The 24,669-nt window shown below is 46.2% G+C and overlaps 1 protein-coding gene across 2 annotated transcripts in view; it reads left to right on the forward strand.

Moving 5' to 3' along the window:
• Positions 1–24,669, forward strand: part of Cdk15 (cyclin-dependent kinase 15) — a 93,460-nt gene that overhangs the window by 64,347 nt on the left and 4,444 nt on the right. The window contains exons 11-13 of one of the 2 annotated variants that reach the window (XM_039084845.2): positions 4,541–4,589; positions 8,766–8,905; positions 23,332–23,474. In XM_039084845.2, coding sequence (XP_038940773.1) covers positions 4,541–4,589; positions 8,766–8,905; positions 23,332–23,441 — 299 coding nt within the window. In that variant the 3' untranslated portion in view covers positions 23,442–23,474. The remainder of the gene's footprint in view (positions 1–4,540; positions 4,590–8,765; positions 8,906–23,331; positions 23,475–24,669) is intronic. The other variant, XM_039084847.2, reaches the window with a different exon arrangement.

Below are 24,669 nucleotides of genomic sequence, written 5' to 3' on the forward strand. Positions count from 1 at the left end.
AAAATCAATGGCAGAGAGGCAAGGTCATCTGACATGAGGATTTCTGCATCCGAGTGGGAGGGAGAGTCACAGATAGGCTGCGGGCATGGCTCTGCTCCCCAGCAGATTCCCCAACTGACCCTGGCTGCTTTGCTGATGTAACTACAGACAGAATAGATGTGGGGGGAGTCGGGATTTCAGTCTATACAGAACCAGAGGGCTCAAGCTCAAAATGTGGCTTGCCCTCTTGGGGTCCAAGGGCATCCATTGGAACTCCTGTGAGCCTCATTTGCTCTTGTCACATTCTCTCTTTCCTGTTTAAACCGCACTAAGTAGGAGTCTGATGTTGTGTTCTGCAATTTTTATATACCCTGGTTAATGGACTTCTCACGACAGTCTCCCTGGGTTGCTGCAGTTGCAGAAGCTCAGGGAAGCATGTCGAGTTGCTGGCAAGTGCTAGACCCTGCTTTCTTGGCTGGATCAGCAGCCCTCCAACCTTAACCTCACTAGAAACATCTGGAGTCTATTAAAGACATAACAGCACGACTAACCAACGTGCGGCCCCTCCCAACCTGTTAAATCAGGCTCCCTAGGGGGTGGAGCCAGGCTGCCTTCTTTTAAAAGCTCTGCAGGTGAGGCCACCCTACCATGTTGGCCCAAGCCCCATCTCCTGAAACTCTATTCAAGAGCAAAAGGAAGAGAGGAAAGAAAAACAATGAGACCAGGAGCTTTTGAGCCTGTACCACATGCCAGAGGCCTTATCTAATCTTTCCGGAAACTCCAAAACGCTTCTCATTTACAGTTCCGGAAACTGTCGCTTCACTAGACAGTCTGAGCTGTCCTCACCACCTGAGTCCCAGAGTACCTGAATGGCAGAGAGGCTTGAGCTGGGACTTTGTATTTATGTTGCTAACCCATACCATATAAAGAAATACCTGGGGCTAGGGAGAGATCTCAGAGGTCAAGAGCTCTTACTGCTTTTCTAGAGAACTTGGGTTAGATTCCCAGCATCCACATGGCAGCTTACAACCATCTGTAACTCCAATTGCAGGAGATCTGAAACCCTTGCCTGTCCTCTGTGAGCATCAGGCACACACACAGTACACATACATATGTGCAGGCAAAACACTCATATACATAAAATGAAAAAGAAGGACATCTCTGGGGCTGCAGGTTGGCTCGGCAGGTAAAGGCATTTGCTGTGTAAGCCTGGTAACCTGCGTTCAGTCTCTGGACCTGGTGGTAAAAGAAAAAAACCGGCCCCCAAAAGTTGTTCCCTAAACCTCCACATACACACCACGATGTGCGTACACACATATTGTGTGGGTGTTCACACAAACAAACAAAAATAAAGGCAACACCCCTTACACTGACTATACAAAACAAACCAAGGCAGATGGTCGCCATGCGTTCACAGTTAAGGTGAGAGTGGCCCCACCAGCTTGTACACTTGAGTGCTTGGTCTCCAGTTAGTGGAACTGTTTGGGAAGGATTAGGAAGTGCTGCCTCATTGGAGGAGCTGTGTGACTGGGAATGGGCTCCGAGGTTTCGAAAGCCCATGCTAGTCCCAGTTAGCTCTTTCTGCCTTGTGATTGTATCTCGAGCTGTGAGATCACAGCTATTCCTCTAGCACCGTGCCTGCCTCCCGGCTGCCATGTTCCCCACATGACGGCCGTGGACTCTAACCCTCTGAAACTGTCTTGGTCATGGTGGCTGAGCATGGCAATAGAAAAGTAGCCAAAACGCCATGGTTGAAGTCACTTGTTGGACGTCTCAATGATTCTGTTCTGTTAGCTGGAAACTGGTATGCCTTGAATATAGAACCATTTTTTCCCCCATTTCTTCTTCTTCTGGCTGGGGAGAATAGCAGCAGGCAGCAGTAAGCAGTTTGTTGTAAATAAACACTACACAGACACCAGATAGTCTTGTTTTTACTGGTTATTTTGAATGTAGGCTAGTAAACAGAGTAGCCTTATACTAACTGACCCGTTAGTGCTCACCAAGGGCACCAAACAATCTGCATGGTCCCCTTTGGTTACATCTGATCTTGGAAACTGAGTTTCCACAGCTTGCTTGCTTTTTTGTTTTGTTTTTCAAAACAGGGTTTCTCTGTGGAGTCCTGGCTGTCCTGGAACTTACTGTTAACCAAGCTGGCCTTGAACTCAGAATCTGCCTGCTTCTGCCTCCCAAGCACTCAGATTAAAGGCCTGAGCCACCACCATCGCCACGTTCTTTGAACGCCATGGCATTCTTTAATCACTCTTTAAAGAAAAAAAGAGATTTATTTATTATATATGAGTACACTGTAGCTGTCTTCAGACACACCAGAAGAGGACATCAGATCCCATTACAGATGGTTGTGAGTCACCATGTGGTTGCTGAGATTTGAACTCTGGACCTCTGGAAGAGCAGTCGGTGCTCTTAACCACTGAGCCATCTCTCCGGCTAATCCCTCTTTTTTACTTTACAGTTCGGCACTATAAATAAACTTTTAATTGAACGTACTTTTGAAATTAAAAATAATAGTGTCCTCCTTGGAATCCTCAGGGCACGGCTCCATTACCTAACAGGGTAAGCGCTATGTAAGGAGGCGTCACCATTCCCGTCTGAACAGTGAGCACTACTCACCCTGTCACGTCAGGACTACCCAAATGGCTGTTGTGTACTGTAAGGTTGATTAAAACCTTAGTCCCAACACACAGTCTTGGTTTATTCCATTTACATAGAACCTGGAAGGAGAGGTATTACAAACCACAGTCATCCTACTTTAAGTCCAAGAAGTGCAGTTTTAAGTTAGAGTTGGAATGTCTCTCCTCAGTCTGGATCACAAATTCGAGGCCCATCTGAGCTCCTCACCTCAAGAGAGAGGGAAGGAAAGGAGAGAAGGAACGGAGAGAGAGCAAAGAATGGAGGGGGAACGAGATGGGCAGCATCAGCTGCCTCCTCCACAAGCTCCTCCTGCGGCCCTTCATGATTAGACTTCCAGTTACTAGTTCCTAAATGCTTCTTTTTCTGGACTCCATGCGTAGTCTAGGCTGGCCTAGAACTCTCTGTCTTCTTGCTCCTGCCTGCCAAGTTCAGGACTATGGGCATGAGCCACCACGCCCAGAAGTCAATTACTACTTCTTGTTTGGTTTTGTTTGTTGAAACAGTCTCCCTGTTTAGCCCTTGAACTTATGGTGAGCCTCCTGCCTCTGCCTCCCAAAAGCTAGAACTAGGTGCTAATTCAACCACCTTAGTCCCTTTTCATTGTGGTTTTAGTTTGGGTTGACCCAGCTGTTTATGTCAGTCCTAGGATAGAACATGGGTTCTTCAGCTCCCACAGTAGGCACTTTACCCACTAAGTCATCTTCATCGTGATTTTGAATTATTTAAGCTAGGATTCGCCTCTATTTTATCACAAGTAGCGCATACAATTAAATATACCTTACTTAAAAAAAAAAACGTTTCTGAGGTTTGTTTGTTTCTAAGGTTTTCTTTTAAACTATGCATACGTGTGTATCTTTGTGTTGGTGTGTGTACAGAGCTGCCCATAGGGGCCAAAGGCCTCAGATCTCCCTTAAGCTAGAGTCACAGAAGGTTGTAAGCCACCTCATGCGGGTGCTGGGAGTCTAAGTCAGGTCCTCTGAAAGAGCAGTAGGCCCTCTTGACACTGAGCCATCTCTCCTGTCCCAACGTTTGAGTTTGGAGACTTTGCCCAATCATTTGCTTTTGTGTTGTTGTTGTCATGGTGATGATAGCGGATTTTGTTTTTGTTTGTTTGAGACATAGTTTCGCTTTGTAGCAAGGCTGCCCCTAAAAGTCATACTGCTCTCTGTGTGTGTGTGTGTGTGTGTGTGTGTGTGTGTGTGTGTATGTACACGAGTGTGTCCTTTTATTCTCCCAGGTGAATTGTGAACTCTGGAGGGTAAGGAAATTTCGTTTGATTTCTTGTGTTCTCTAGCACTTGCACACACTCTCCACCCAGTGTTATATGGTTGTTAATCCAACTGAATGTTTTAACTGCACAGGTCTGTGAAAGTTGCCATACCCAAAGACCACAAACTGAGAAGCTCAAATAACAGAAGTGTCTTGTTCTTCCAGAGTTTGGGAGTCTGAAAGAGTGGCACTGTCATGATTGGGTCTTTCTAAGGACCAAGGCAGAATCTCCTCCAGGTGCCCATCCTTGATCTGGAGATACTGTTCTTGTATTTCTCTGTGTCATCATTTCTAATATGTATCTCTTTGTCCAACTTTTCCCCTTTTATGAGGATCCCAGTCAAATGACATTAGGACCCCCCCCATGAGAATGTCACATTGTTTCCATATGAGGTCCTATTCTATGACACTGTGTTAGGACTTCAACACAGGGATCTAGGGACACAAAACTCATGCCTGCTCATTCCTTTCAGTGGCTCCGTAAACACAGAGAAGAGGCCTTCAAAGCCTGCAGTTAGTTTGCCTGGTTCTAGAATCCTCTTTTACCCTCAAGCCAAGATGAGCATTTGGAATTTTAATAATGTTTTTGGCAACAGACTGGAGAGTTGCTCTTGATTTTAAAGTTTCTCTGTGTGCCTTCCAGAATGGTTCCCGCCACCTGAACCCCAGAGCCTGCAGACTGTCTGGAACAGGTAAGCACCACATTGGCAAGCTCTCTTGTCTTTAGACACAGAGAAGAGACCTCGGGGCACTGAGCACCAGGCCCCCCCCAGTACCCCAACACAAGGCCCCGCCTGATGCCTCTGAGAGAGCCAGCCCACTGGGAGGGTGTTAGTTTTTCTTTATGAACCATTTTACTTTCAGTGAAATTTGGTCATTAAAATTGTTTTGTGCCCCTCAGCCATGCCTCAGGCATTGAGAGCAGTAGTGTTGGCCTCAGAGAAAACCTAGTGGGTTTATTATTCTCTGACACAGAGAGACCAAATAACATCATTGAGCGGCCATTGGAGGGGAACTTGATTCATAGAGGTCATGCTTTCCCAGGCCCTCTCAACATGGTCTCAGCTCAGACCAGGGCAGACGTTTATTACCAGCTTTCAACAAATCCCTAGTTTCTTTTGCAAAGTAAAACAGATAATAGAGACATTCCAGGAATAGCTGGCTAACTATGCTGGGCCAGGCAGCCTCTGGGCGAAGAAGAGCTCAGTGTTTTCGGACAATGACCAATTACAATAACCAGTATTATTTGATCTGAGAGTAATTAGCAGAGGCTCTGTTCTTTTTGCTTCAGTGAGGAGGCAAAAAGGGCAGTGAGGGAAACATCAGAGACGGGTAAAGGAGCTCAAATGTCAAAGAAAAACACTCTCACAGGTGGGAGAAGGAAAGAGTTTCCCAGCCAAGATCCCAACGGAACATTGGACCGTTGGCCTCGGAGTATGTAGAGTGGTTTAATCCAACCATATGTGGGCTGAGTGTTCCATAGGCACCATTTGTGCCTTTAAAGCCACCGTACAGAGTGAAAAGGGGGATACTAAGGACAAGCATGAACTGGGATGCCAGGAGACCTTTATTGGGAAAGCCACGGCTCCCCAGAACACCACATGCAATGCTCTTCCTTCGAAGCCCAGGATGACTTGGTCGAGCCCCCTATTATTTTGCGGGTGTCTCCCCAGGGGCTGCTGTTTTTGATGTCCTTCAGGATGTGCAAACTCGTCACAATCACTTCGAAGCTCACACAGCAGCCTGTGGGCTTGCACTGTACTTTATCATGACATTTTACAATGAGAAGTCGTCTCTGCTACAAGCCATTCAATCGAGTGGCTTGGCAAATAAAAACACACCTTTTTTAGGTTCAGGTATCGATGATTTTAAGATACTCATTCAAAATCTATGGCAAAGCCGTCAGAAGCTTTGGTCTAACCCTGAGTGCTCCTTGGAGTCCTTAGAATGTCGCTGACATGTTTTTGAGGTCCTGGGTTTTTGAAGTGGAGTAGCTGGGTCAGCTCTGTTTTCTAGGCAGAGCAATGCCAATTTTAGTTGTTTCAACTTTGAGGTTGGAATAAATGTAAACTTGCTAAAGCACAACGATAAAAGGTGCAAGGATCCTCTGGCGGGCATGTTGGCCCCTAACCCTAACTCAGAGGAATCTGAGTCTCCATGCTGCTCCAGAGTTTCCTTTTGTTCCTAGTGGCTTTTTTAAAACTCAAAACCACAAAGTGTCTTAATTTTCTATGCCACTGCTGTTACAGCTGTCACAGTTCTGCCACAGGCTTCCTCCTGTCACCTTTTCTCCCACATCTCTTTCTTTTAGAGAGCACAGGACTTGAATTCTCTCAGGGTCACCTGACTCTCCTGACCAACAACAGCTTCTGCCCATCCCTGTGCTCTCGGCCTGTGCCCAGACTTCCTTTCTCTCTGCTTGGCTCCTGGAGCAAGAAGTAATTAATATCTGGAACACTGCTAATGCAGTGGCCATCAGCCATGCACAGCTAGCGATCTAAACTGAAGTCACTCGTAGCTGATCTTAAAGCTCAGTGGTTCAGCTACACAATCCACATTCCTAGGGCTCAGCAGTCTCTTGTGGTCTTCTCACACGTGCCTACTGTATTGGGCTGAGCAAAACCAGTCTATTCCCATCATTGTGGGAAATCCTATTGACAGGGTTGACTTGTATTAGCATGTGAGAAAATTCTTAGCTCTGTAAAGGATATGTACCCACTGTGTGCTTCTGGAGGCTTCCTGTCCTTCCCTTTATTGTTGTTGTTGGTGATGGTAGTGGCAGTGGTTTTGGGTTTTTTTTTGGGGGGGGTAGAGGATTGTTTGCTGTTTTTTCAAGACAGGGGTTCTTCATGTACCCCTGGCTGTCTTGGAACTCAAGTCAGATAGAACAGGCTAGCCTCTATCTAACTCAGAGATCTGCCTGTCTCTGCCTCCCGAGTGCTGGAATGGAAGGCATACACCACCACTGCCCATCTGTTGCATTTGTCCTCACCAGTAACATTCTGGAACATTCTGGTGTCAAACAGGATGAAACTGAGGCTTGGAGAAACTAGGTCACCTGGCCAGGGTCAGCAAGAAGGTCAGTGGAGGATTCATCTGCTGCACAGGTTTGCAGCATACTCAGTGTGCAAGCCTGGTAAATCTAGAATAGCCGAGGTGTCTCCGGCTGTTCTGCATAGTTCCTACAGATGTGTGGTGGGATGGTGTACAGGACTAAAAGCAGACCTTTCTATGAGTTTAATGGCGATCTCTTTAACATGGGCCTAGGGAGTATATACTCAAGTTTCAGAATGACCAGCAATTGTAGGTCAGCTTTCCTAATGACTGTTTCTTCCTACTGATGGGTGTTTCTTATTGCCGGGGAGCGGGAGGGTCTACCACATCCTAAATGGAAAGCATTAGAAAGTGGCCACTCTATCCACACACTTTCTCCTTTCTATGGATGGGGGTGGGGGGGTGGAGCACAGCACCACATGAACTCCCGGTAGGCAGCCCCATCCCCTACTGTGAAAAGTCAGAGGCAACAATGGCGGTAGCTGTTGTCTCACTGTGAGACCAACCATACTTTACATGTGTTAAGTGATGGGAAAAGTAGCTAGTATGGCTTTATGCAATCACAAAGTCCAGACAGGGCATGTGGCTTGGAGAAGTGACTGACAGGCCTTCCTTCATGCCACAGCCATTAACCAGGCCCCTATCCTATCCTGGGATTTCCCAATGTGTTTACCTTGTCTATGAGACAATTACTCTGGAGTCGGAGACTAACAACCTGTTTGCAGAAATGGTTCTGTATTGTAGAAATCAGATACCAGGAAGTTTCTTATGCAAATCTCAGGCAAAAATTAAACAAACCATAGCTGTAGAACAGGACCTCTAGCATCCCTGCATTGCGCATGTCCAAGAGGAACATGGTTCTAGAGGAGGGGGAGTCTGAGGTGAAGGCTTCAGTACATTTAATGTCTGATGAGGGCACTGTGCTTTATGCATGATGCCTTCTTGGAATGTCTTCATGAAACAAAAGGGTTCCCAAAGTTCCTTTGATGGAGGTACTGAGCCCATCCTGAAGGCTCTTCTACTGTACCCTAATTACCTCCCCAAGGGCAGACCTTCCAGTGCCAAGAATACAAACCTTCAGACTAGGGGAGGGCCCTTTCCCTAGCTGATGTATCTGCATTTGTGTGATAGCTTGGTGAGTGCCTGAACCCTACAAGGGGTCAGTTTTGCCTTATGCCTCCAGAGCTAAGCTTCCTGATAACATGTGATAGTTGCTCATCTCCAAATATATAGATCAGCACAAGGCCGGCTTGAGGATGAATCAGTTTTGGGATTTGGGTACAAGATTATTGCTACAGGCCAGCTCCATCCCAAGAGGAACAAAAGAAACTTCTTAGCTAATAACCCTGGGGCTGAGCTTCAGAAACCCTGTTAATAAGGACACTTCTACCCGACATCCACTCTCCAGAATGGTCTCCCTCCCTCCTTCCAAGACTCCATGCTTTCTGTCTTTTTTACCCAGAGCCTGGAACATTCTTCCAATTAGGCCTTTCTGCTTGGTTGAGGCTGCAGTGTTCCTCCAAGAAGAAGCCTTAATTACATATTTTTGCCTCTCTAATCTGTGTCCTTTGTGCACATGGTGCCTAGGGACATGGTGAAAGTTAGGGCTGCTATTGTTTCCCTTCCTCCTAGTGACAGACCAGGTAAGAGTTTAGGGTTGGGTTATTTACGCTTGCTCTCTGTGGCCCAGGAAGGGCCTGTTGGAGACACATTAAGCTCATTCCCTCTTCCTTGGTTTTTATCCACCCCCTGCCCCTTTTATTTTTCCAGAATAGTGGCCTCTAGAGAGACGATTTCTTCTTGCACTTTTCCAGGCTGGGTGGGGTTCCTGAAGCTGAAGACTTGGCCTCCCAGATGCTAAAAGGCTTCCCCAGGGACCGTGTCTCAGCCCAAGAAGCACTCGTTCATGATTATTTCAGTGTCCTGCCATCCCAGCTGTACCAGCTTCCTGATGGTGAGTGTATGTGCGCACATGAGTATTTGTTAGGGTGTGCATGAGTGTGTTTTGAGTGTGCATATGCACATGAGCATGTGTGAGTGTATGTGCACAAATATGTGTGCACGCATATGCATCAAGTTTCATCTTACGGGTTTTCCCTCAACACTGGTGAGTCATGGAGTTTGCAACCAGAAGTGAAGTCAGAGAATAATTTGCTTTCCAGAAAGAAGCACAGGGACCTGTCCTTGCCTGAGCTTTGAGTAAGCTTCTTCAAAACTCTGAAGCCCCGGTGGGGAAAGGACTTCCTTGTATCGGCGCAAACCTTCTCACACACAAGTATGTACTTAGAAATTGGTGGCAAGGAAGGTTGCCTCTGAGGTGTTTGCCCTAGCTAACATCTGACAGGAGAAGCAAACCCAATGTTTTGAATAAGCTGCTTCCCTCTAGCACGGAGATTAAGGGGAGAGGTGACATGGGTATGTCAGGAAGGAGGGAGAACCCTTCTTGATTGGTAACACAAGGCTGCAGAAGGAAGCCCAGAGGTTGGGCTCTGGCAGAAGGAAAGTGTTCTTCCAGGCTAGTCGCCCACTACAGACACAGGTTACCCTGAAACCAGCCTTTGCTGCCCATGCCTGAGTCATCCTCCAGATCTAAAATCTGCTGCAGGGTCACGTGGCAGGAGCTCTTCTTGGGTTTCTCAGAATGCAGCCAGGAATGGATACAAGGAGGATGTGGGTGGCGGTCAAGGCCTGGGCTGTTTCGGACGGGCTGGGGAGAATGTCCTTAGGTGAGGTTTCTTTGAAAATATCCACATCCAATGGAAAATCGTTGTTTGAAGTCCTAAGCCAAAGAAAAGAAAGCTGAGCAGGAAGGCCTGGGGGTCAGCCTGGGAAGAGGGGAGTGGGGCGGGAGTGGGGTGGGAGTGGGGAGGGAGTGGGGCGGGAGTGGGGAGGGAGTGGGGTGGCAGTCGGGATGGGGTGTCTTGGGATGCAGAGTATTGCCTAAGAGGCATAGGCATAGCTTGGCTAGGCTCTGTAAACACAGTTTCCCTAGATCTCATGGAACAACTCTCTTAGTTTGGGACTGTTGAGGAATTTTATTATTAAAGTGAGTTACTTAAGATCTCTAAAAATAACCATCATTATACATCTGAGGTTAATATCTTACTTAACCCTGTAAGAAGAGGCAGCCATTAGAATTTATTAAGCTGCCATGAGGTGTCAAGAACACATGAAGTGCTGTAAAGAGTTGAAGAAAACAAGAGGCTTGGCCTTGGCCTCCAGGATCCCACAGAGTGGGAGGAAAAGAGGGTGAAGAAGAGGAAGCAGGGTACCTTTTACACGTATTAGCACAAATCATATCAGAACAGCCCGAGTCTGTATATAATCAGCCGCAGATGTCCAGAGCCGGGTGCTGAAGGCAACTTCGGGGAAATGGGGTAATGCAAGAGAGACGATAAGCCTGGAGGTGAATCCGGAAAGGGTGAGAGATGGGGTTGGGCTAGTGGGTCTAGTGAAAGGCATTGCAGCAGACCTCTAGCGCCCACCCTTTCCTGGTACCTCTGCCTCACGGCACTCTAGCCCGCCTGTCCTGTTATGCTGCCCTCCTTCCCGTATGTGCCTAAGATCCTTCCCTCTCGGGACACCTAACTCACATCCCACACATGTACAGCATACATAACACGCCTCTCTCTCTACTGAAAGAAGTGTCCCCTGTTAGCTTCCTGCAGAGTCTATTGTTCTGGACACTGAGAGATGCTGGGATCTTCAAGGTTTTCTGGGCACCGGCTTTTTAATTAAGAAGCAGCACTCACTATTCATACGGATGTATGTGCATAGGAACTTAGATTTTGATTCTCCCTAGAAATCAGAAGCGAAGTTTTCAACTACTGGACTCTGGTGCATACTCCATCTAAAGGTGTGTGTGTGTGTGTGTGTGTGTGTGTGTGTGTGTGTGTGTGTGAGAGAGAGAGAGAGAGAGAGAGAGAGAGAGAGAGAGAGAGAACAATCTGTATTCCTTCTCTGTTCACCCCGTTGCAGAGCCCAAATCTACTTTGACACTTTGAGAGAAATGAAAAGATGGAATCTCGCAGGCGCCTGCCTGTGCTGGGGGAGACGAGGAGTGCACGCAGCGGGAGGGAAGTTGACTTTTCTTTATACATATAGGGGTTTTTCCATGCAGAGTTTAAATTATGCCTGATAAAAGGAGTTTCGTGGATGTTTCAGTTCTTTCAAATTCTCCTGGCTTCCTCCCAATTAAATGAGGTTTGTCAAAGCCACGGGGCTCTGCTGGCTGCTGCCTCGGCGGACAAGCACTTCCTGCAGCGACATCTCCAATCCCTGAGGGAGCAGATGAAAGGACCAGCACCAAGAGACAGGGAAGAGGGGTGCAACTGCGTGTGTGTGTGTGTGTGTGTGTGTGTGTGTGTGTGTGTGTGTGTGTGTGCATGCGCGCGCTTGGGGGCAGGTGTAGAAATACACAGAGAGATGACATTGGGATGTGAATCAAGTAGGCAGGAAGAGCAAAGGTATTGGGAAATTGGAGAGGAGCCTCCAGGGCTGTCTGTGCACCTTGACAACAGGAGCCCTGGCCAAGGGCACTTCCTCTACTAAGGGCTGCCTTCCCTGGGCCGAGCACCACCACCAGCCTGCTTTTTCTTTGCCCCTGGCAAAGAGCCTTTGTTAACAGCCTGCTTTGCAGACAGAGAGACCCAGTAGGTAAGCCCAGCTCCCAACCTGCAGGGACAGAAAAATCTCCATTGCTGAGGTAGGCTGCTGCAGGCACGAGAATTGTGAGTGATGTGTGAAGAACGTTGCTCTGTTGTAATTAGGAGAAAGATTTTGCTCTCTGGTAGCATTTCAGCATGGACTCCCATCTAGGGGGCTTATATTTACATTAGTTTATTATTCTGGTCGCAGGATAACCGAGTTGTCACTTTAAAATATATTCTGCTTCCCCTTTGATCTGGAAGATGCCAGCTCTTATTGTCTGGCCTCTGAAGAAGACAATTAAGCATGAAGCTTGTAAGTGGAAAATATATGGAGACCAGAGGACAGACAGCCCAAATCCCCACAGAAGGCTCCCCACAAAAATCAAAGACCGGTCCCATCAATCTGTGACGATTTTCATCAAGCCCAGTCTCCAACGACGCGTTCCCTGGGTTGTGGCAGTAAGTTTAGAGCCGGAGGAAGTTGATCGAGGGTGATTTGCCATGAAAACCCAGGAATTCCAGGATTGGTTCCCATGTGGAGATCACTGCTAAGTGGGAAAGAGTCACATTCTAATGGCGAGCCTGTGGGAATGGCTGCCAAGCTCCAACGTTTTCCCTCCTTGCCTCTTGAACACCTGAAGAAACATTTGCTGAAGGAGAAATTATTGGTAGTCCCTCTCAAAACACACCCATCAGTGAGCTAATTGCTTTTGCAGATGGCCAGGGAGCAACTCTCCCCATTCCGGCACCAACTCATGGCCACGCTTGTGGTCCCCGAGGCCGAGCCAGCCGTGCAGCCTTTCAGCTGGGGCAGCAAGGGCCTAAAATTAGGCCCTTGGCAGCTCTCTAATCTTAGCTCCAGGTTCAGCCCTTTGCTTAATTCCCTTTGCCCTCAGCATGAACTTGGGCTCTGGGAAAGGAACACTGGTTAGCGATTTGGGGGTGGGGGAGTAGAAAATCATTAAGCCGCCCCTTCTAGAAATGGCTCCCCTCCGCTCTTACAGGAAACCTTCCAAACGTTACCATTAGAGAGTTAAGACAGACTTTGGAAGCTCGCCATTTTGAGCACACACACTGATCCACAAGAGTATTTTTTTTTTTTTAAATCTGGGCCAGTAAATGCCACATGATTTAAGAGTCTGGTCCTTAAGCCCTGGCTCTTGATCATCAAGACATCAAAGGGTCTCTCTCTCTTCTCTCTCTCTCTCTCTCTCTCTCTCTCTCTCTCTCTCTCTCTCCTCTCATTTTCTATCCTAATCCAGGTTTGAGCCGTCTCTACCATTGCTTCCTGGACTAAATCCCCCCTTCTCCTTTAAAATAGGTCTTGGCATCTTGGGAAAAAAAAAATCATCTTGAAGTTTAAAGGCTTGCCATGTTCCTCAAATACTTTTGTAGAAACCATATTCTATGGGCTGCACAGAGGTGGAAAAGCCCTCAGCCCTTCCCTCTGCCTTCCCCTCATGCCTTCACTCTGAGAGCTCTGAACTCACTCTTGCTGCCCAGTTAACATCAGAGCCATATTTCACTTCACTCCAAAACAAGGGAAAATTTCAAGTCTTCTTCTAATGTTATGTCTTTAAACGTTTGGTGATCCTGTGACATCACTGTTCAAACTCCTCTAGGTTAGGTGTCCTTAACTGTGTTTCCTGTGTGTGTGTGTGTGTGTGTGTGTGTGTGTGTGTGTGTCTGTGTTTCATGTGTGTGTGTGTGTCTGTGTCTGTGTTTCGTGTGTGTCTGTGTCTGTGTTTCATGTGTGTGTCTGTGTGTGTGTCTGTGTTTCGTGTGTGTGTGTGTGTGTCTGTGTTTCATGTGTGTGTGTGTGTCTGTGCCTGTGTTTCATGTGTGTCTGTGTCTGTGTTTCATGTGTGTGTGTGTCTGTGTGTGTGCCTGTGTTTCGTGTGTGTGTGTGTGTGTGTGTGTGTGTGTGTTTGCCTGCGTGAGTGTGCACGTGCATCCATGTATGGAAGTTGACCTGTCGTTCCTTAGGAGCTGTCAACCTTGATTTTTAGGATGGGAGACAGGACCTCTCACTGGGACCTGGGGCTCACTGGTTAGGCTAGGCGGGTTTGCAGTCAAGTTACTGGATCTAGTCTCCTCTCCAGCACTGACGCTACAAGCTCTTGCCACCCTGCTTTGTTTGGGTTTTTTGTTTTGTTTTGGTCTTTGGTTTTTTTGTTTTTTTTTTTTTTTTGAGGCAGGGTTCCTCTGTGTAGTCCCTGATGTCCTCACTTTGTAGACCAGGCTATCCTGAAACTCAGAGATCTGCCTGCCCCTGCCTCCCGAGTACTGGGATTAAAGGTGTGTACCACCACAGCCAGCAGTCAAACAGCTTCACCTCAGTGGTTTTTACATGGATGGGTACTGAGGTTCAAGTTCAGGTCCAGACTCAACCTCAGGTCCTCATGCTTGCTAACCCGGGTGGGGCTCATGCTTCTTGTTTTCTCCACCTCTCTGTCTCTCTGTCTCTCTCTGTCTTGCTCTGTCTCGTTCTGGCTCTCTCTCTCTCTCTCTCTCTCTCTCTCTCTCTCTCTCTCTCTGTGTCTGTCTGTCTCTCTCTCTGTCTCTGTCTCTCTCTGTCTCTGTCTCTCTCTCTCTCTCCTGGGGATTGAACCTAGGACTTCACACATGCCCACGGAGCCTTAGCCTAAGGTTAAATTTCTTTAATTATCCACCATATACATAGCAAATATAAGTTCTGTTTCTCCCACTTTCTTTTTTTTTTTTTTTTCTTTTTTTTTTCCTTTTTTTTCCGGAGCTGGGGACCGAACCCAGGGCCTTGCGCTCGCTAGGTAAGTGCTCTACCGCTGAGCTAAATCCCCAACCCCGTTTCTCCCACTTTCTTAGTCATTGGGTCTTATTGTGGTGTTATAAAATTCTTCCTATTTTTATCTCTAAGATTCTGGACCCAGGGTAGCAGCAGGTTTCTAACAGTGGGCAAATTATGTTTCAGTTCATTCATCAAACACTTACTGGTAAATGTGATGCAGAGAACAGAACAGAGATTTAGGCCTGGACGTATCCTCCAAGAACATACCTCAAGGCAATGAGTGAGGCTGCGATGGGACCCACTACAGTCAGTTGACAAACACAGAGGTTACCGCCACTGTGGAGAACCAGGATAGCTGTGAACGGATCTTGAATGATGGGCCGGGGAGTTGAGGAGTTGGCTCAGTGGGCAAGAGTGTTTTCAGTGTAAGCATGAGGACCTGAGTTCAAAACCAGCACTCATACAAAGTGGGGCACAGGCCAGGCATGGTGGCACACAACTTTAATCCCAGAATTCAGGAGGCAGAGGTGGAAGGATCTCTGAGTTTGAAGCCACCCGGGTTTACAGACTAAGTTCCAGGACAATGAAATCTTGTCTTGAAAACAAAAACAAAAAGTGTGCATGGCCTGTGACCTCAGGATCTGGGACAGCCAGCCTAGACAAAAGCCTCAGCTTCAATGAGAGACTCTGCCTTAAAAACTATGGCGGAGAGTGATCACTTGGGGCACCCAGCATCTCTCACTGGCATCTGTGGACATGCAGGCACGCACAACACATGCACACACCCTAAGACTTTAAAAAGAAGATGATGAGCCTGCATGGTTAGGGCCAAAATAGAATCAAAGGAGAGAAACGTCCCACACATTTCTAGGAGGGCAGGGCAGAGGAGATCATATGTACCCCAGGCTAGCCTCAAAATCTCCATGTAACTGACATTCCTTCTGAGCCTCTTGTTTCAGAATTATAGGCAGGTCTACCACTCACAGTTTATGAGGTGTTGTGGATGGAACCAGGCTTTGTGCATGCTAGGCAAGTGCTGTTCATGTGCTATGTCCCTAGCGCTGCACGCCCCTCAGTATCCCTCAGTGTTAATCTAGAGCTGCCTTCTTGGGGAACAGAGGCAAAATCTTGAACCCAATACATCACAGCTTTTCCTTTCTTTATAACATGTGTTCTTGCAAAAGCGTGCACTGAGGAATCTCCTTGTGTGTGCTTCTGTATGATTTCAAGCTGCTTCTGTTTGTTGCTTATTTATTTGTTTATTATTTTTGGACTTGAGATTCTTGCATTTAATAGATTAGGAATGCAGCCACTATCACTGATATCAACAGGATTCCACTTCATTCTCTCAATGAATTTGCTGCAACTAAAGGTGGAAATATTTCTATTGTTTTTTTAATTTTATACTTAATATTTATTTTATATCCTCCCTATAGTTTCCCCTCCATCCTCTCCTCCTACTTCCTCCCCCCGTTTATTGCTTTTTTAAAAATTATTTATTTTCTGTGTATGAATGTTTTGCCAGTGTGCATGTATATGTACATGTGTGTGCCTGGTGTTCACGCAGGTGGAAGAGGGCATTGGATCCTCTGGGATCGGAGTGTCAGCATCCTGTGGAAGAGCAGTAAGTTCCCTTAACCACTGAGCCTGTCCGTTCCGTTGTTTTTGTATTCAGTTTACCCAAAGTTTAATTAGACTATGTTTGAGGCCAAGTTTCAAAGAAAGAGACCTCTCCCTCTCTCTCTCTCTCTCTCTCTCTCTCTCTCTTTCCTGAGACAGAGTCTTGCTACATAGCTTTGACTGGCTTAAAACTTAAGCCAGGCTAGCCTCAAACTTGTGAATCATCTTCCCACCTCGACCACCCAAGTGTGAGGATCATGGGTGTGTGTCACATATCGGGAACTAAACAGTCTAACATAGACATTTTCTCCATCCATTCATCTTTCCTTCTTTCTCTTTCTTTCTTTCTTTCTTCCTTTCTTTCTTTCTTTCTTTTTCCTTCCTTCCTTTCATCTGTTCATTCATTCATTCATTCGTGTGTGTGTGTGTGTGTGTGTGTGTGTGTGTGTGTGTGTGTGTGTGTGTGTGGTGATGTGTTATTCCTCATGATAACATTTTTGAGACAGTAGCTTTCACTGCGACTTGGACCTCATAGATTAGACTAGTCTGGTTGACCAGTAAGCCTCAAGCATTTGCCTCCCCAGGGCTCAAATTATAGGCCTTTACCACCCTTTACCACCATTCCTAAATTTTCTGTTTGTTTTGGAGACAGATTTCTTTGTGTAGCCCTGGCTGTCATGGTACTCACTGTGCAGACTAGGCTGGCCCAGAACTCAGAGATCTACTGGCCTCCCAATTGCTGGGATGAAAGGCGTGTACTGGTGGCTTAATGCTTGACGTTCTATGTGGGTTCTAGGAATCAAACTTGGGTCCTCATTCTTGTACAGGAAGTGCTTTATAGATTGAGCTGAGCTATTTTGCCAGCTCCCTTTCTCCACTTTTTAAATTGTTTATTGAGCAGTATTTTAAAAGCAACCAATTAAGAGGTAAATGGAGGGTCAATGAGATGTTTCAGTGGATAAGGGTGTGTATTTGGCAAGCCTGACAGCCTAAGTTCAGTCCCTGGGCCTCACAGGGTAGAAGAGAACTGACTCCTTCGAGTGTCCTCTGACCTCCACACAGGTGCTGTGGTATGACCGCATGCACCCTCTCATACCCCTCGGGCACACATACACAAAACAAATAAATGTAATGAAAAATTGAAAAGACTAAAGAAGCAAATAGAGGAGTGTCTGGTGTAACACATTAGTCACTCTCTTCTTTAAAGTTGTCCTTAACACATCCCCACATTCCAAGTGGAGATGTGGCTTTCCATGTTGCATACATTTGTGTGGCTAGGAGGTCCCTCAATCAATTAACCCTTAGTCCCACCAAGCCTGTGCAAGCTTCATAAATCTACTGGCATCACGGGTTCAAAGAGGCTCTGTAAAGATAAATCATTCCGGAAAGAATGAGACCTTAGGCAGGGAAAGGACCCTTAAGGCCGCTGACACTGGAGAAAAAAATGTCACCTTTCTTGGCATCTGTGGGCTTTTAAGTAGAGCTCACTGAAGCTAGGCGGGAATGACCACTCTCACATCACAGATTTAAAAGCTGGCACTTCCAAACTGTAGTGATGCATACCTGTGACCTCAGTACTCAGGAGGCTGAGGCAGGAGGATGGCGAGGGTGAGGCTAGGCTAGCCCACCTAGGAAGACTGGCTCAAACAAAGAGGAAAAGGAAGTTTGGATTGAGAGTGGAGTCACCCAGTTGGAAGTGGGGGAGCCAAGACTCACTCACATGAGGCTCTAGCCCAGTCTCCCCAAAATTCACTTCAAACACAGGAACATTATAGCTACACTGCTTTAGAGTCAAGGTCCACTCCCAGGTCCAGCTTGTCACTGCTCTGTTTATTGTAAAGCCTTTCTGGGAAAGGTTCCACCGTCCCTAGGTTGAATGGTTCACACATCAATTTCATACGTCATAGAAACTCACACCCCAGTCCCCTGTGCTGCGAGGTCCCAGCACTGCTGCTCTTGCTCTTTGTGATGCTGTCCACAGGCACCCTTGGGTCTTAGGAGTTCTTACTCAATGGCGGTCACTGTTTTTGTTTCACTCTGTAACCACCGTGCAAGAAAAACGAGAATCAAATGAGAATGGGAGAAAAGCATAAAATAGCAATTTATTCGAGAGGTACCAAAGCAAAGAAGCATACATCACGTGGGAGGCGACTCTTGGGAGGCAGGGTCTAGATAAAACCAAGTAACTGCCGAAGTTTCTTTCCTTCAGTCCAATGACTCCCCAGTGCAGGTGAGGTGCCAATCTAAGCATCTTCTGCTGACAGAAGTGGGGGTCAGGGACTGTGCCTTCCATCAATATCAGATTCAACCAATATGTTTGTCCCTGAAATTACCAGGCTAAACAATTGAGCAAGCCTAAAAATAACCAGCAAGCCAGGCCACGGCGGTGTACACCTTTGATCTCAGTACTCAGGAGGCAGAGGCAGGCAGCTTCTGCATTCTAGGCTAGCCTGGTCTACAGCTCGAGTTCCAGGATAGCCAGGGCTATATAGAGAAACGCCGACTCAAGAAACAAAGCAAAGCAAAACTTAGATGTATGCAAATGCGATATATATATATATATATATATATATATATATATATATATATATATAATGGTTTGAACATTACAAAGTTAAAAAATAAACAATTTAATTACTGAGCCCCGGAGAATGGATTGGATTAATATTAATGTGTTGCCTGTGCTGTATACCATTGAAGCTGCTCACAGGAGTGTGAAGTATATTGGTAGCACATAATAAGCACATAAGGCCATAAGCTACATAAAACCAAAAGAGAGAATAAGAAAGGATAGAAATGAAGGAGGAAGAGGAGGGGAGAAGGGGTCGGAGGAAGGGAAGGGGTGGGGGAAAGGGAGGGGAGGAGGAGGGGGAGGAGGAAAGAAGAGAGAAAAGCCAGCAAATGCCTTTAGCCCAGCACTCAAGGCAGCCACAGGTGGTTCTCTGTGCATTCAAGGCCAGCCTGGTCTATATATAGCAAATTTACAGGTCATCCAGAAATATACAGTGAGACACTGACTCAAAAACCAAAAACAAAATTGAGACTATAAAATGGCGTATTATAATCTACTTATGAAAGTTATTTGCATGTGAACAAACCTGAAAGTTAATATAGAGAATAAAAATGTTTTAGAATATTCTGGATCATTTTCCCTCCTTTCAGAATTTTCTGTAGTGTTGGTGATGCCATTTTTTGGTTTTAAGAATGGATTAAAGCAAACTGTGCAAGGGTTCTGAGCGCTGGACTGAGAATTAAAGGCCTATGCTTCCTTGTTCTTTTTTCCTTTCTCAAATCCCAGATGCACCACTGGCTTTCATAAGCCTTGATTTTTTTTTTTTTTTCCTATCTGCACAGTGGGTTAACACCAGTTTCTTTTAACCCAGGATGAACTGAATGTTTATGAAACCTCGGCTCACTAAATACAAGGGTTCAAGTAAGTGAGGCGAGACAGAGAGGAAAGACAAGCAGGTACTAATTAACGTAAAAAGAAAAGACCATCTGCTTTAGTGAGAGATGGGTGTGTCCCGCGCCCCTGGTCGGAGCCGAAGTGCACTCAGTGTTGGTTAGCAGTTTAAGGAACCCCGTGATCCCTTGGGTTTCGATGACATGAAGCTGCCATGTCCCCAAATGAGCCAAGACGGTGGCCTTCTCAGACAGAAGTGCGCACTCTGAGTAATCGAACACTCTGAGCAGCTGTCGCTGGTGGATTGATGATGTTCGAGACCAGCACAGAATCACATGACCAGGGAAACAGCAAAGACACTTTGCAAGGATGAATTTCCAAGCTCCTTGACTCTCCCCTTCAGCCGGCACAGACCAGGGAGGTTTGATTATCTCATTTCCTGCGGTGGTGATTCAGCGCCCCAATCCCATTAAGCCACTTTCTGCACTCCAGTGCACAGGTCTTCCCCAGGTTATCAGCACGGGCAGAGTAAACGGAGACACTGGGATCGGATTTCTAAGGAAGAGAGTCAAAGCGAGGTTTGAAAGGGGTGACAGCCAGCTGCCAGGAGCCCAGGAACTCAATTAGACTGAGAGACAACTATCTCATTATTTCCTCTGAAATGATCTAATACATAAGAATCTAAAAGTTTTAAATAAACTTGTCTTACCGACAGTCTAGATGACTGAATTTCCCTTCTCAAAAAAACTTTTTAAGCACCCACTTTCGTATTTATTTATTCTAAGGGCAAAGCAGCTGTGATAATTACGCTGTCAGATTCACTAAGCTAATGAGCAGTCACTGGAGTGGAAGGGCTTGCCTGGCTGAGATCACTGAGGGAGAGCCGTCTGCCGCCTCCCGGCTTCTCTCCTCTCTCCTTCCTCTCTTTTTCTTCCTGGCTTTTACATTTTCTTTCACTGTGACTTAGCAAGGAGAGTCTGGCAATCCACAGCCAACTTGAATCCTTTTGATTAGTCTCTCTCTCTCTCTCTCTCTCTCTCTCTCTCTCTCTCTCTCTCTCTCTCTCTGTGTGTGTGTCTCTCTCTCTGTCTGTCTCTCTCTCTCTCTCTCTCTCTGTCTCTCTCTCTCTGTCTCTCTCTCTCTCTGTCTCTCTCTCTCTGTCTCTCTCTCTGTCTCCCCCTTCCTCCCTCTTCCTCTTCTCTCTCTCCTTTCCTCTTCCTCTCTTCCTCTCTCCCCCTCTTCTCCTTCCTCCTCTCTTCCCCTCCCCTCTTCCCTCCTCTCCTTCTTCACCTCCCCCTCCCCTCCCCCCTCCCTTTCTTTTCCTCTTCCACTCCATTACTACCCCTGCTTTAGAAAGGCAAGGAAGCCCCAGGGTAACCCAAGCTTTTCATGCCACTGTCTCCAAGGCAAGAAGAGATTTCTCTTGGAGACAAACTCCTAAATCAGCTTGGATTTGAGTTGACAGAGTCTGCTAAGTGTACACAACGTCTGTTTTAGCTGTTTAACTGTTTATGCTGTGATGTGAGTTGGAGAGTAAAAAAGGGAATATCATAGCATCCCTGTGAAAAATGTCCTATTTGGATCAGCAAAAATTAATCCTCCTCCCCATTCCAGCCTAGCAAATGTATTATTTTAAACCAAAGATGTCAGTCAGAACTGCAGGTTTCCCACAGCATTGATTTATTTACAGTCACAAGGCGGAAACAGCCAGCCTTCCACAGTGTACAGCATTGCTAAGCTCTGACGTCCTACAAGTTAGGTTTGCTAAATGCTTATTATCGTTTTGATATAGGGTCTTAGTAAATGCATTTTTGTATTTGTTTATTTTGGGTATTTTGTCTGCATGTGCTTCTACACACCAGAGAAGTCCAGACCAAGCAAGGCAAGGCTGACAGTGCAAGCTTCTCCCTTCCCCTTGGGTGTGAACAGCTTCAAGCAAATGATATCATTACAACATGTTATGCCTTTGGTGTGCCAAACATAGAAGTCTGTCTCTGATAAATTATGAGCTATTCAGACCAGGGGCCTGGAAAAACATGGCCTGCATGTGAGGACGCTGAAGGCAAGTTCTGTGCACACATTTGGTGACCAGGGCTCCTGCTCTGGTCTGCTCATGCCCCCAGCAATGACAATTGTTCAGTGCCTACTTTGTGGCAGGAACTGTGGAAGTCGCCACACACATGTTCGTTCGTGTTTAGCACACAGCTATCTGCTGGGAAGTTTCTTCCCTCTCGTGCAGATGAGTCCCTTAACTGAACGTTAACTTAGGAAGGACCTGGCTCGTCACCTCAATGAGTGTTCACAGAGACCAAGGGTGTGTAATAAACACAGGTGTCTGTGGAACTGCAAACTGCCAGGGTGCCCACCAGTCAAATACAGGCTTCTCCCGATGGGCAATGCTTTCATTTAAGAGTTGATTCGACATTATAATAAACTGAAAGCTATATGCATTCAGTAGTAACCATAAAATGGGCCTTCCGTGCCCCTGGGTTCCAGGACTGTCTGTGCCTGTCAGTTTCAGATTCAGACAACTCCACAATTCAGGGGGAAATGTGTCTTAACACAGAAAGTACCTAACATAACCAATTTTCTCTTGTCATTGTTTTCTTTAAGATGCTGTGTAACTATTTACACAGTGTGTACCACACTAGATGTAATTAATAATAAATAATAATAAAGTAAAATAAATAATAATAAATAATAACCACGGTAGTTCTAGAACCAGGGCCCATGGGTGCCTTTATTCCAAGTTTTGGTCATTTTGGGATCTAGCAATGCACTTTTTCCACACTGGGTTGTGGCAGACTGTTACAAGTTCCCAGTAGCACAGTCACAAGGCGGAAACAGCCAGCCTTCCACAGTGTACAGCATTGCTAAGCTCTGACGTCCTACAAGTTAGGTTTGCTAAATGCTTATTATCGTTTTGATATAGGGTCTTAGTAAATGCATTTTTATATTTGTTTATTTTGGGTATTTTGTCTGCATGTGTTTCTACACACCAGAAGAGGGCATCAGATCCTGTGGGACTACAGTTATAGCCCATTGTGAGCCACCATGCAGGTGCTGAGAATTGAAGTCAAGACTTCCGAAAGAATGGCCAGTGCTCTTAACTGCTGAGCCATCTCTCCAGCCTTACTAAGTGCATTTTTGATGGAGCTGGAGAGATGTCTCAGTGGTTAAAAGCAAGAGCTGTTTTTCCAGAGGATCAATTCCCAGGTTCCATTCCCAGCACTCACAGCACATCTGTACCTCCAGTCTCAGGGGACCTGATACCCCACTGATCTCCTGCCTCAGGCCCTGCATGCACAGTGCACAGACCTACACAGAGGCAAAATACCTGCACATATAAAGTAAAAAATAAATTTAAAAATACACTTTGATTTATGATATTTATTGTCTTTCTTTTATGCTGGGGATTGAACCCAAGAATTTACAATGGCTTACCAGGATATATCCCTATGGTAAGCCAAGGAACATCTGTCTTTGTAAGGATGTAAGGATGAAGGTACTACATAAAGATATTTCAAAAAAACTTAAATTTATGAAGGTCATGCCTTAGAGTTTATTTAGACTGTCTTCAGAGACAAAGGTATCTGACAAGGTTTTAAACCTTCCTTAGGCTATCCAGCCCACCTGATGCCCTCGGCCTGACTTGGTGGGAGCACAGTTAACACACCTTGGCACACCGCTGGGTGCCAGATCCTTCCCCAACTTCATCCACTAGTGTTTGGTGAGTGTGCACTGAACTGAATTAAATAAGGAACATTTGACAACTATCGCAGATTCGGTAACAAACCCTGAGTCAGCATAAATTAGGAGTGAGTCTGCCTATTTTGACATCTCTTTGAGTAACGGATGTTACAACAGGCAGACAAAATACGTGTCCTGTGGAAGAGTTCAGGAAATACTATATCAATGCTCTTCTCTTTTCCTCCCTACAGAGGAGTCTCTCTTTGCAGTTTCCGGAGTGGAGCTAAAGCCAGAAATGTGTGACCTTTCTGCCTCCTACAGGAAGGGACACCTCCTAGCCGGGGTTAACAAATGTTGGTGAAAAGAAAAGGTGAGGTCATCTACGTCTTTGCAGGTGAGCGGCCAGAACCACGAGCAATGGATCAATGGATCTCTGATGGAGGACGGAAGTGTCCGCCCCTGTCCGGGGTCTAGAACTTTATCCCTACTCCTAGGGCAACCTCCTTCAGAACCCCACTCCCTAAGCTGGAGAAGGGATGAGGATGTGCATGGCCACTTCTACTCCCGGAGCTGTGGTGGACTCCTGAGTAACAGCTTGAAGATGTCCACCAATACTGGTAGAATAAAAAGCTCCTGTGACATCGTCTTTTTCTTAGCTAGGCAGGCCTCTGTGTCAGCTGGCAAGACACATCAGGGTGAAAGTTGACCAACAGACCCACTTTCCCCAAAGGCTGCAAGGTTTCCTTCCTGGGGTGCGGGATATTCGGTGCTGAAGTGACATTTCTTGCTAAGTCGGGATCCTTATCATCTCAGTGGTGAATTCTCTTCTCAATCAGTTTCAAGGGGCAAAGGCTACAATGGTAGATTTTCCCAGAAACATTGTGCCCTAAAAGGTATTTCATGCACAGCTAGCTTCTGCCAGCATGCACAGAAGGCTGGCAGAACACTCCCCAAAGCCAAGCACAGACACACTCAAGTGTCTCAGGAGCACTTCCTCTACTGAGCCTCTGCCCTGGGTAGGAGGGACAGTAATCTGGGTAGAGTTAAAATGAAACCAGGTACAGGGCCAGCCAGCCCTCTATGTGTCCCTGGCCAGATTCTAAATCCTAAGTACTATTCTCTGATAGGACCACGTTGGCAAGCACACCTTGGCCATGTCTCCTGGTGGAAACCCCTGGGATATCCCTTATGTGTGCACCCGAGTGTCACTCACAGGGAGGTCTCCTGTTCTTTGTGACTTTCTTGTTGATCTCTATCTCTGACTTTCCCAATTTAAAGGCGTCTATGAACCAAAGACGTCTGCCGTCTGGTTCTTCAGCAATGGCTTGTCTTTAAAAACCAAGGAAGAAGTTTAGAATTAAAGCTATTTCCCAGAGCATTTTATAAAAGGCCTAAGTTTTGTATCTTGACCATGCACAGTTGAAATTACCATCAGCAATATTAACCATGTGGTATTCCCTGTGCAAAACATTTTCTCGAGTTTTTTGAGTTTTGTTTTTGTTTTTATTCCTGTGCCATTTCAAACTAACTAGTCAAGAGCAGGATGAACTGAACTCAAACTACAATCTCCAAGGTGAAGGGTTAAATCC

This window comes from Rattus norvegicus, chromosome 9 (assembly GCF_036323735.1).
Source record: "Rattus norvegicus strain BN/NHsdMcwi chromosome 9, GRCr8, whole genome shotgun sequence".
NCBI lineage: Eukaryota > Metazoa > Chordata > Mammalia > Rodentia > Muridae > Rattus > Rattus norvegicus.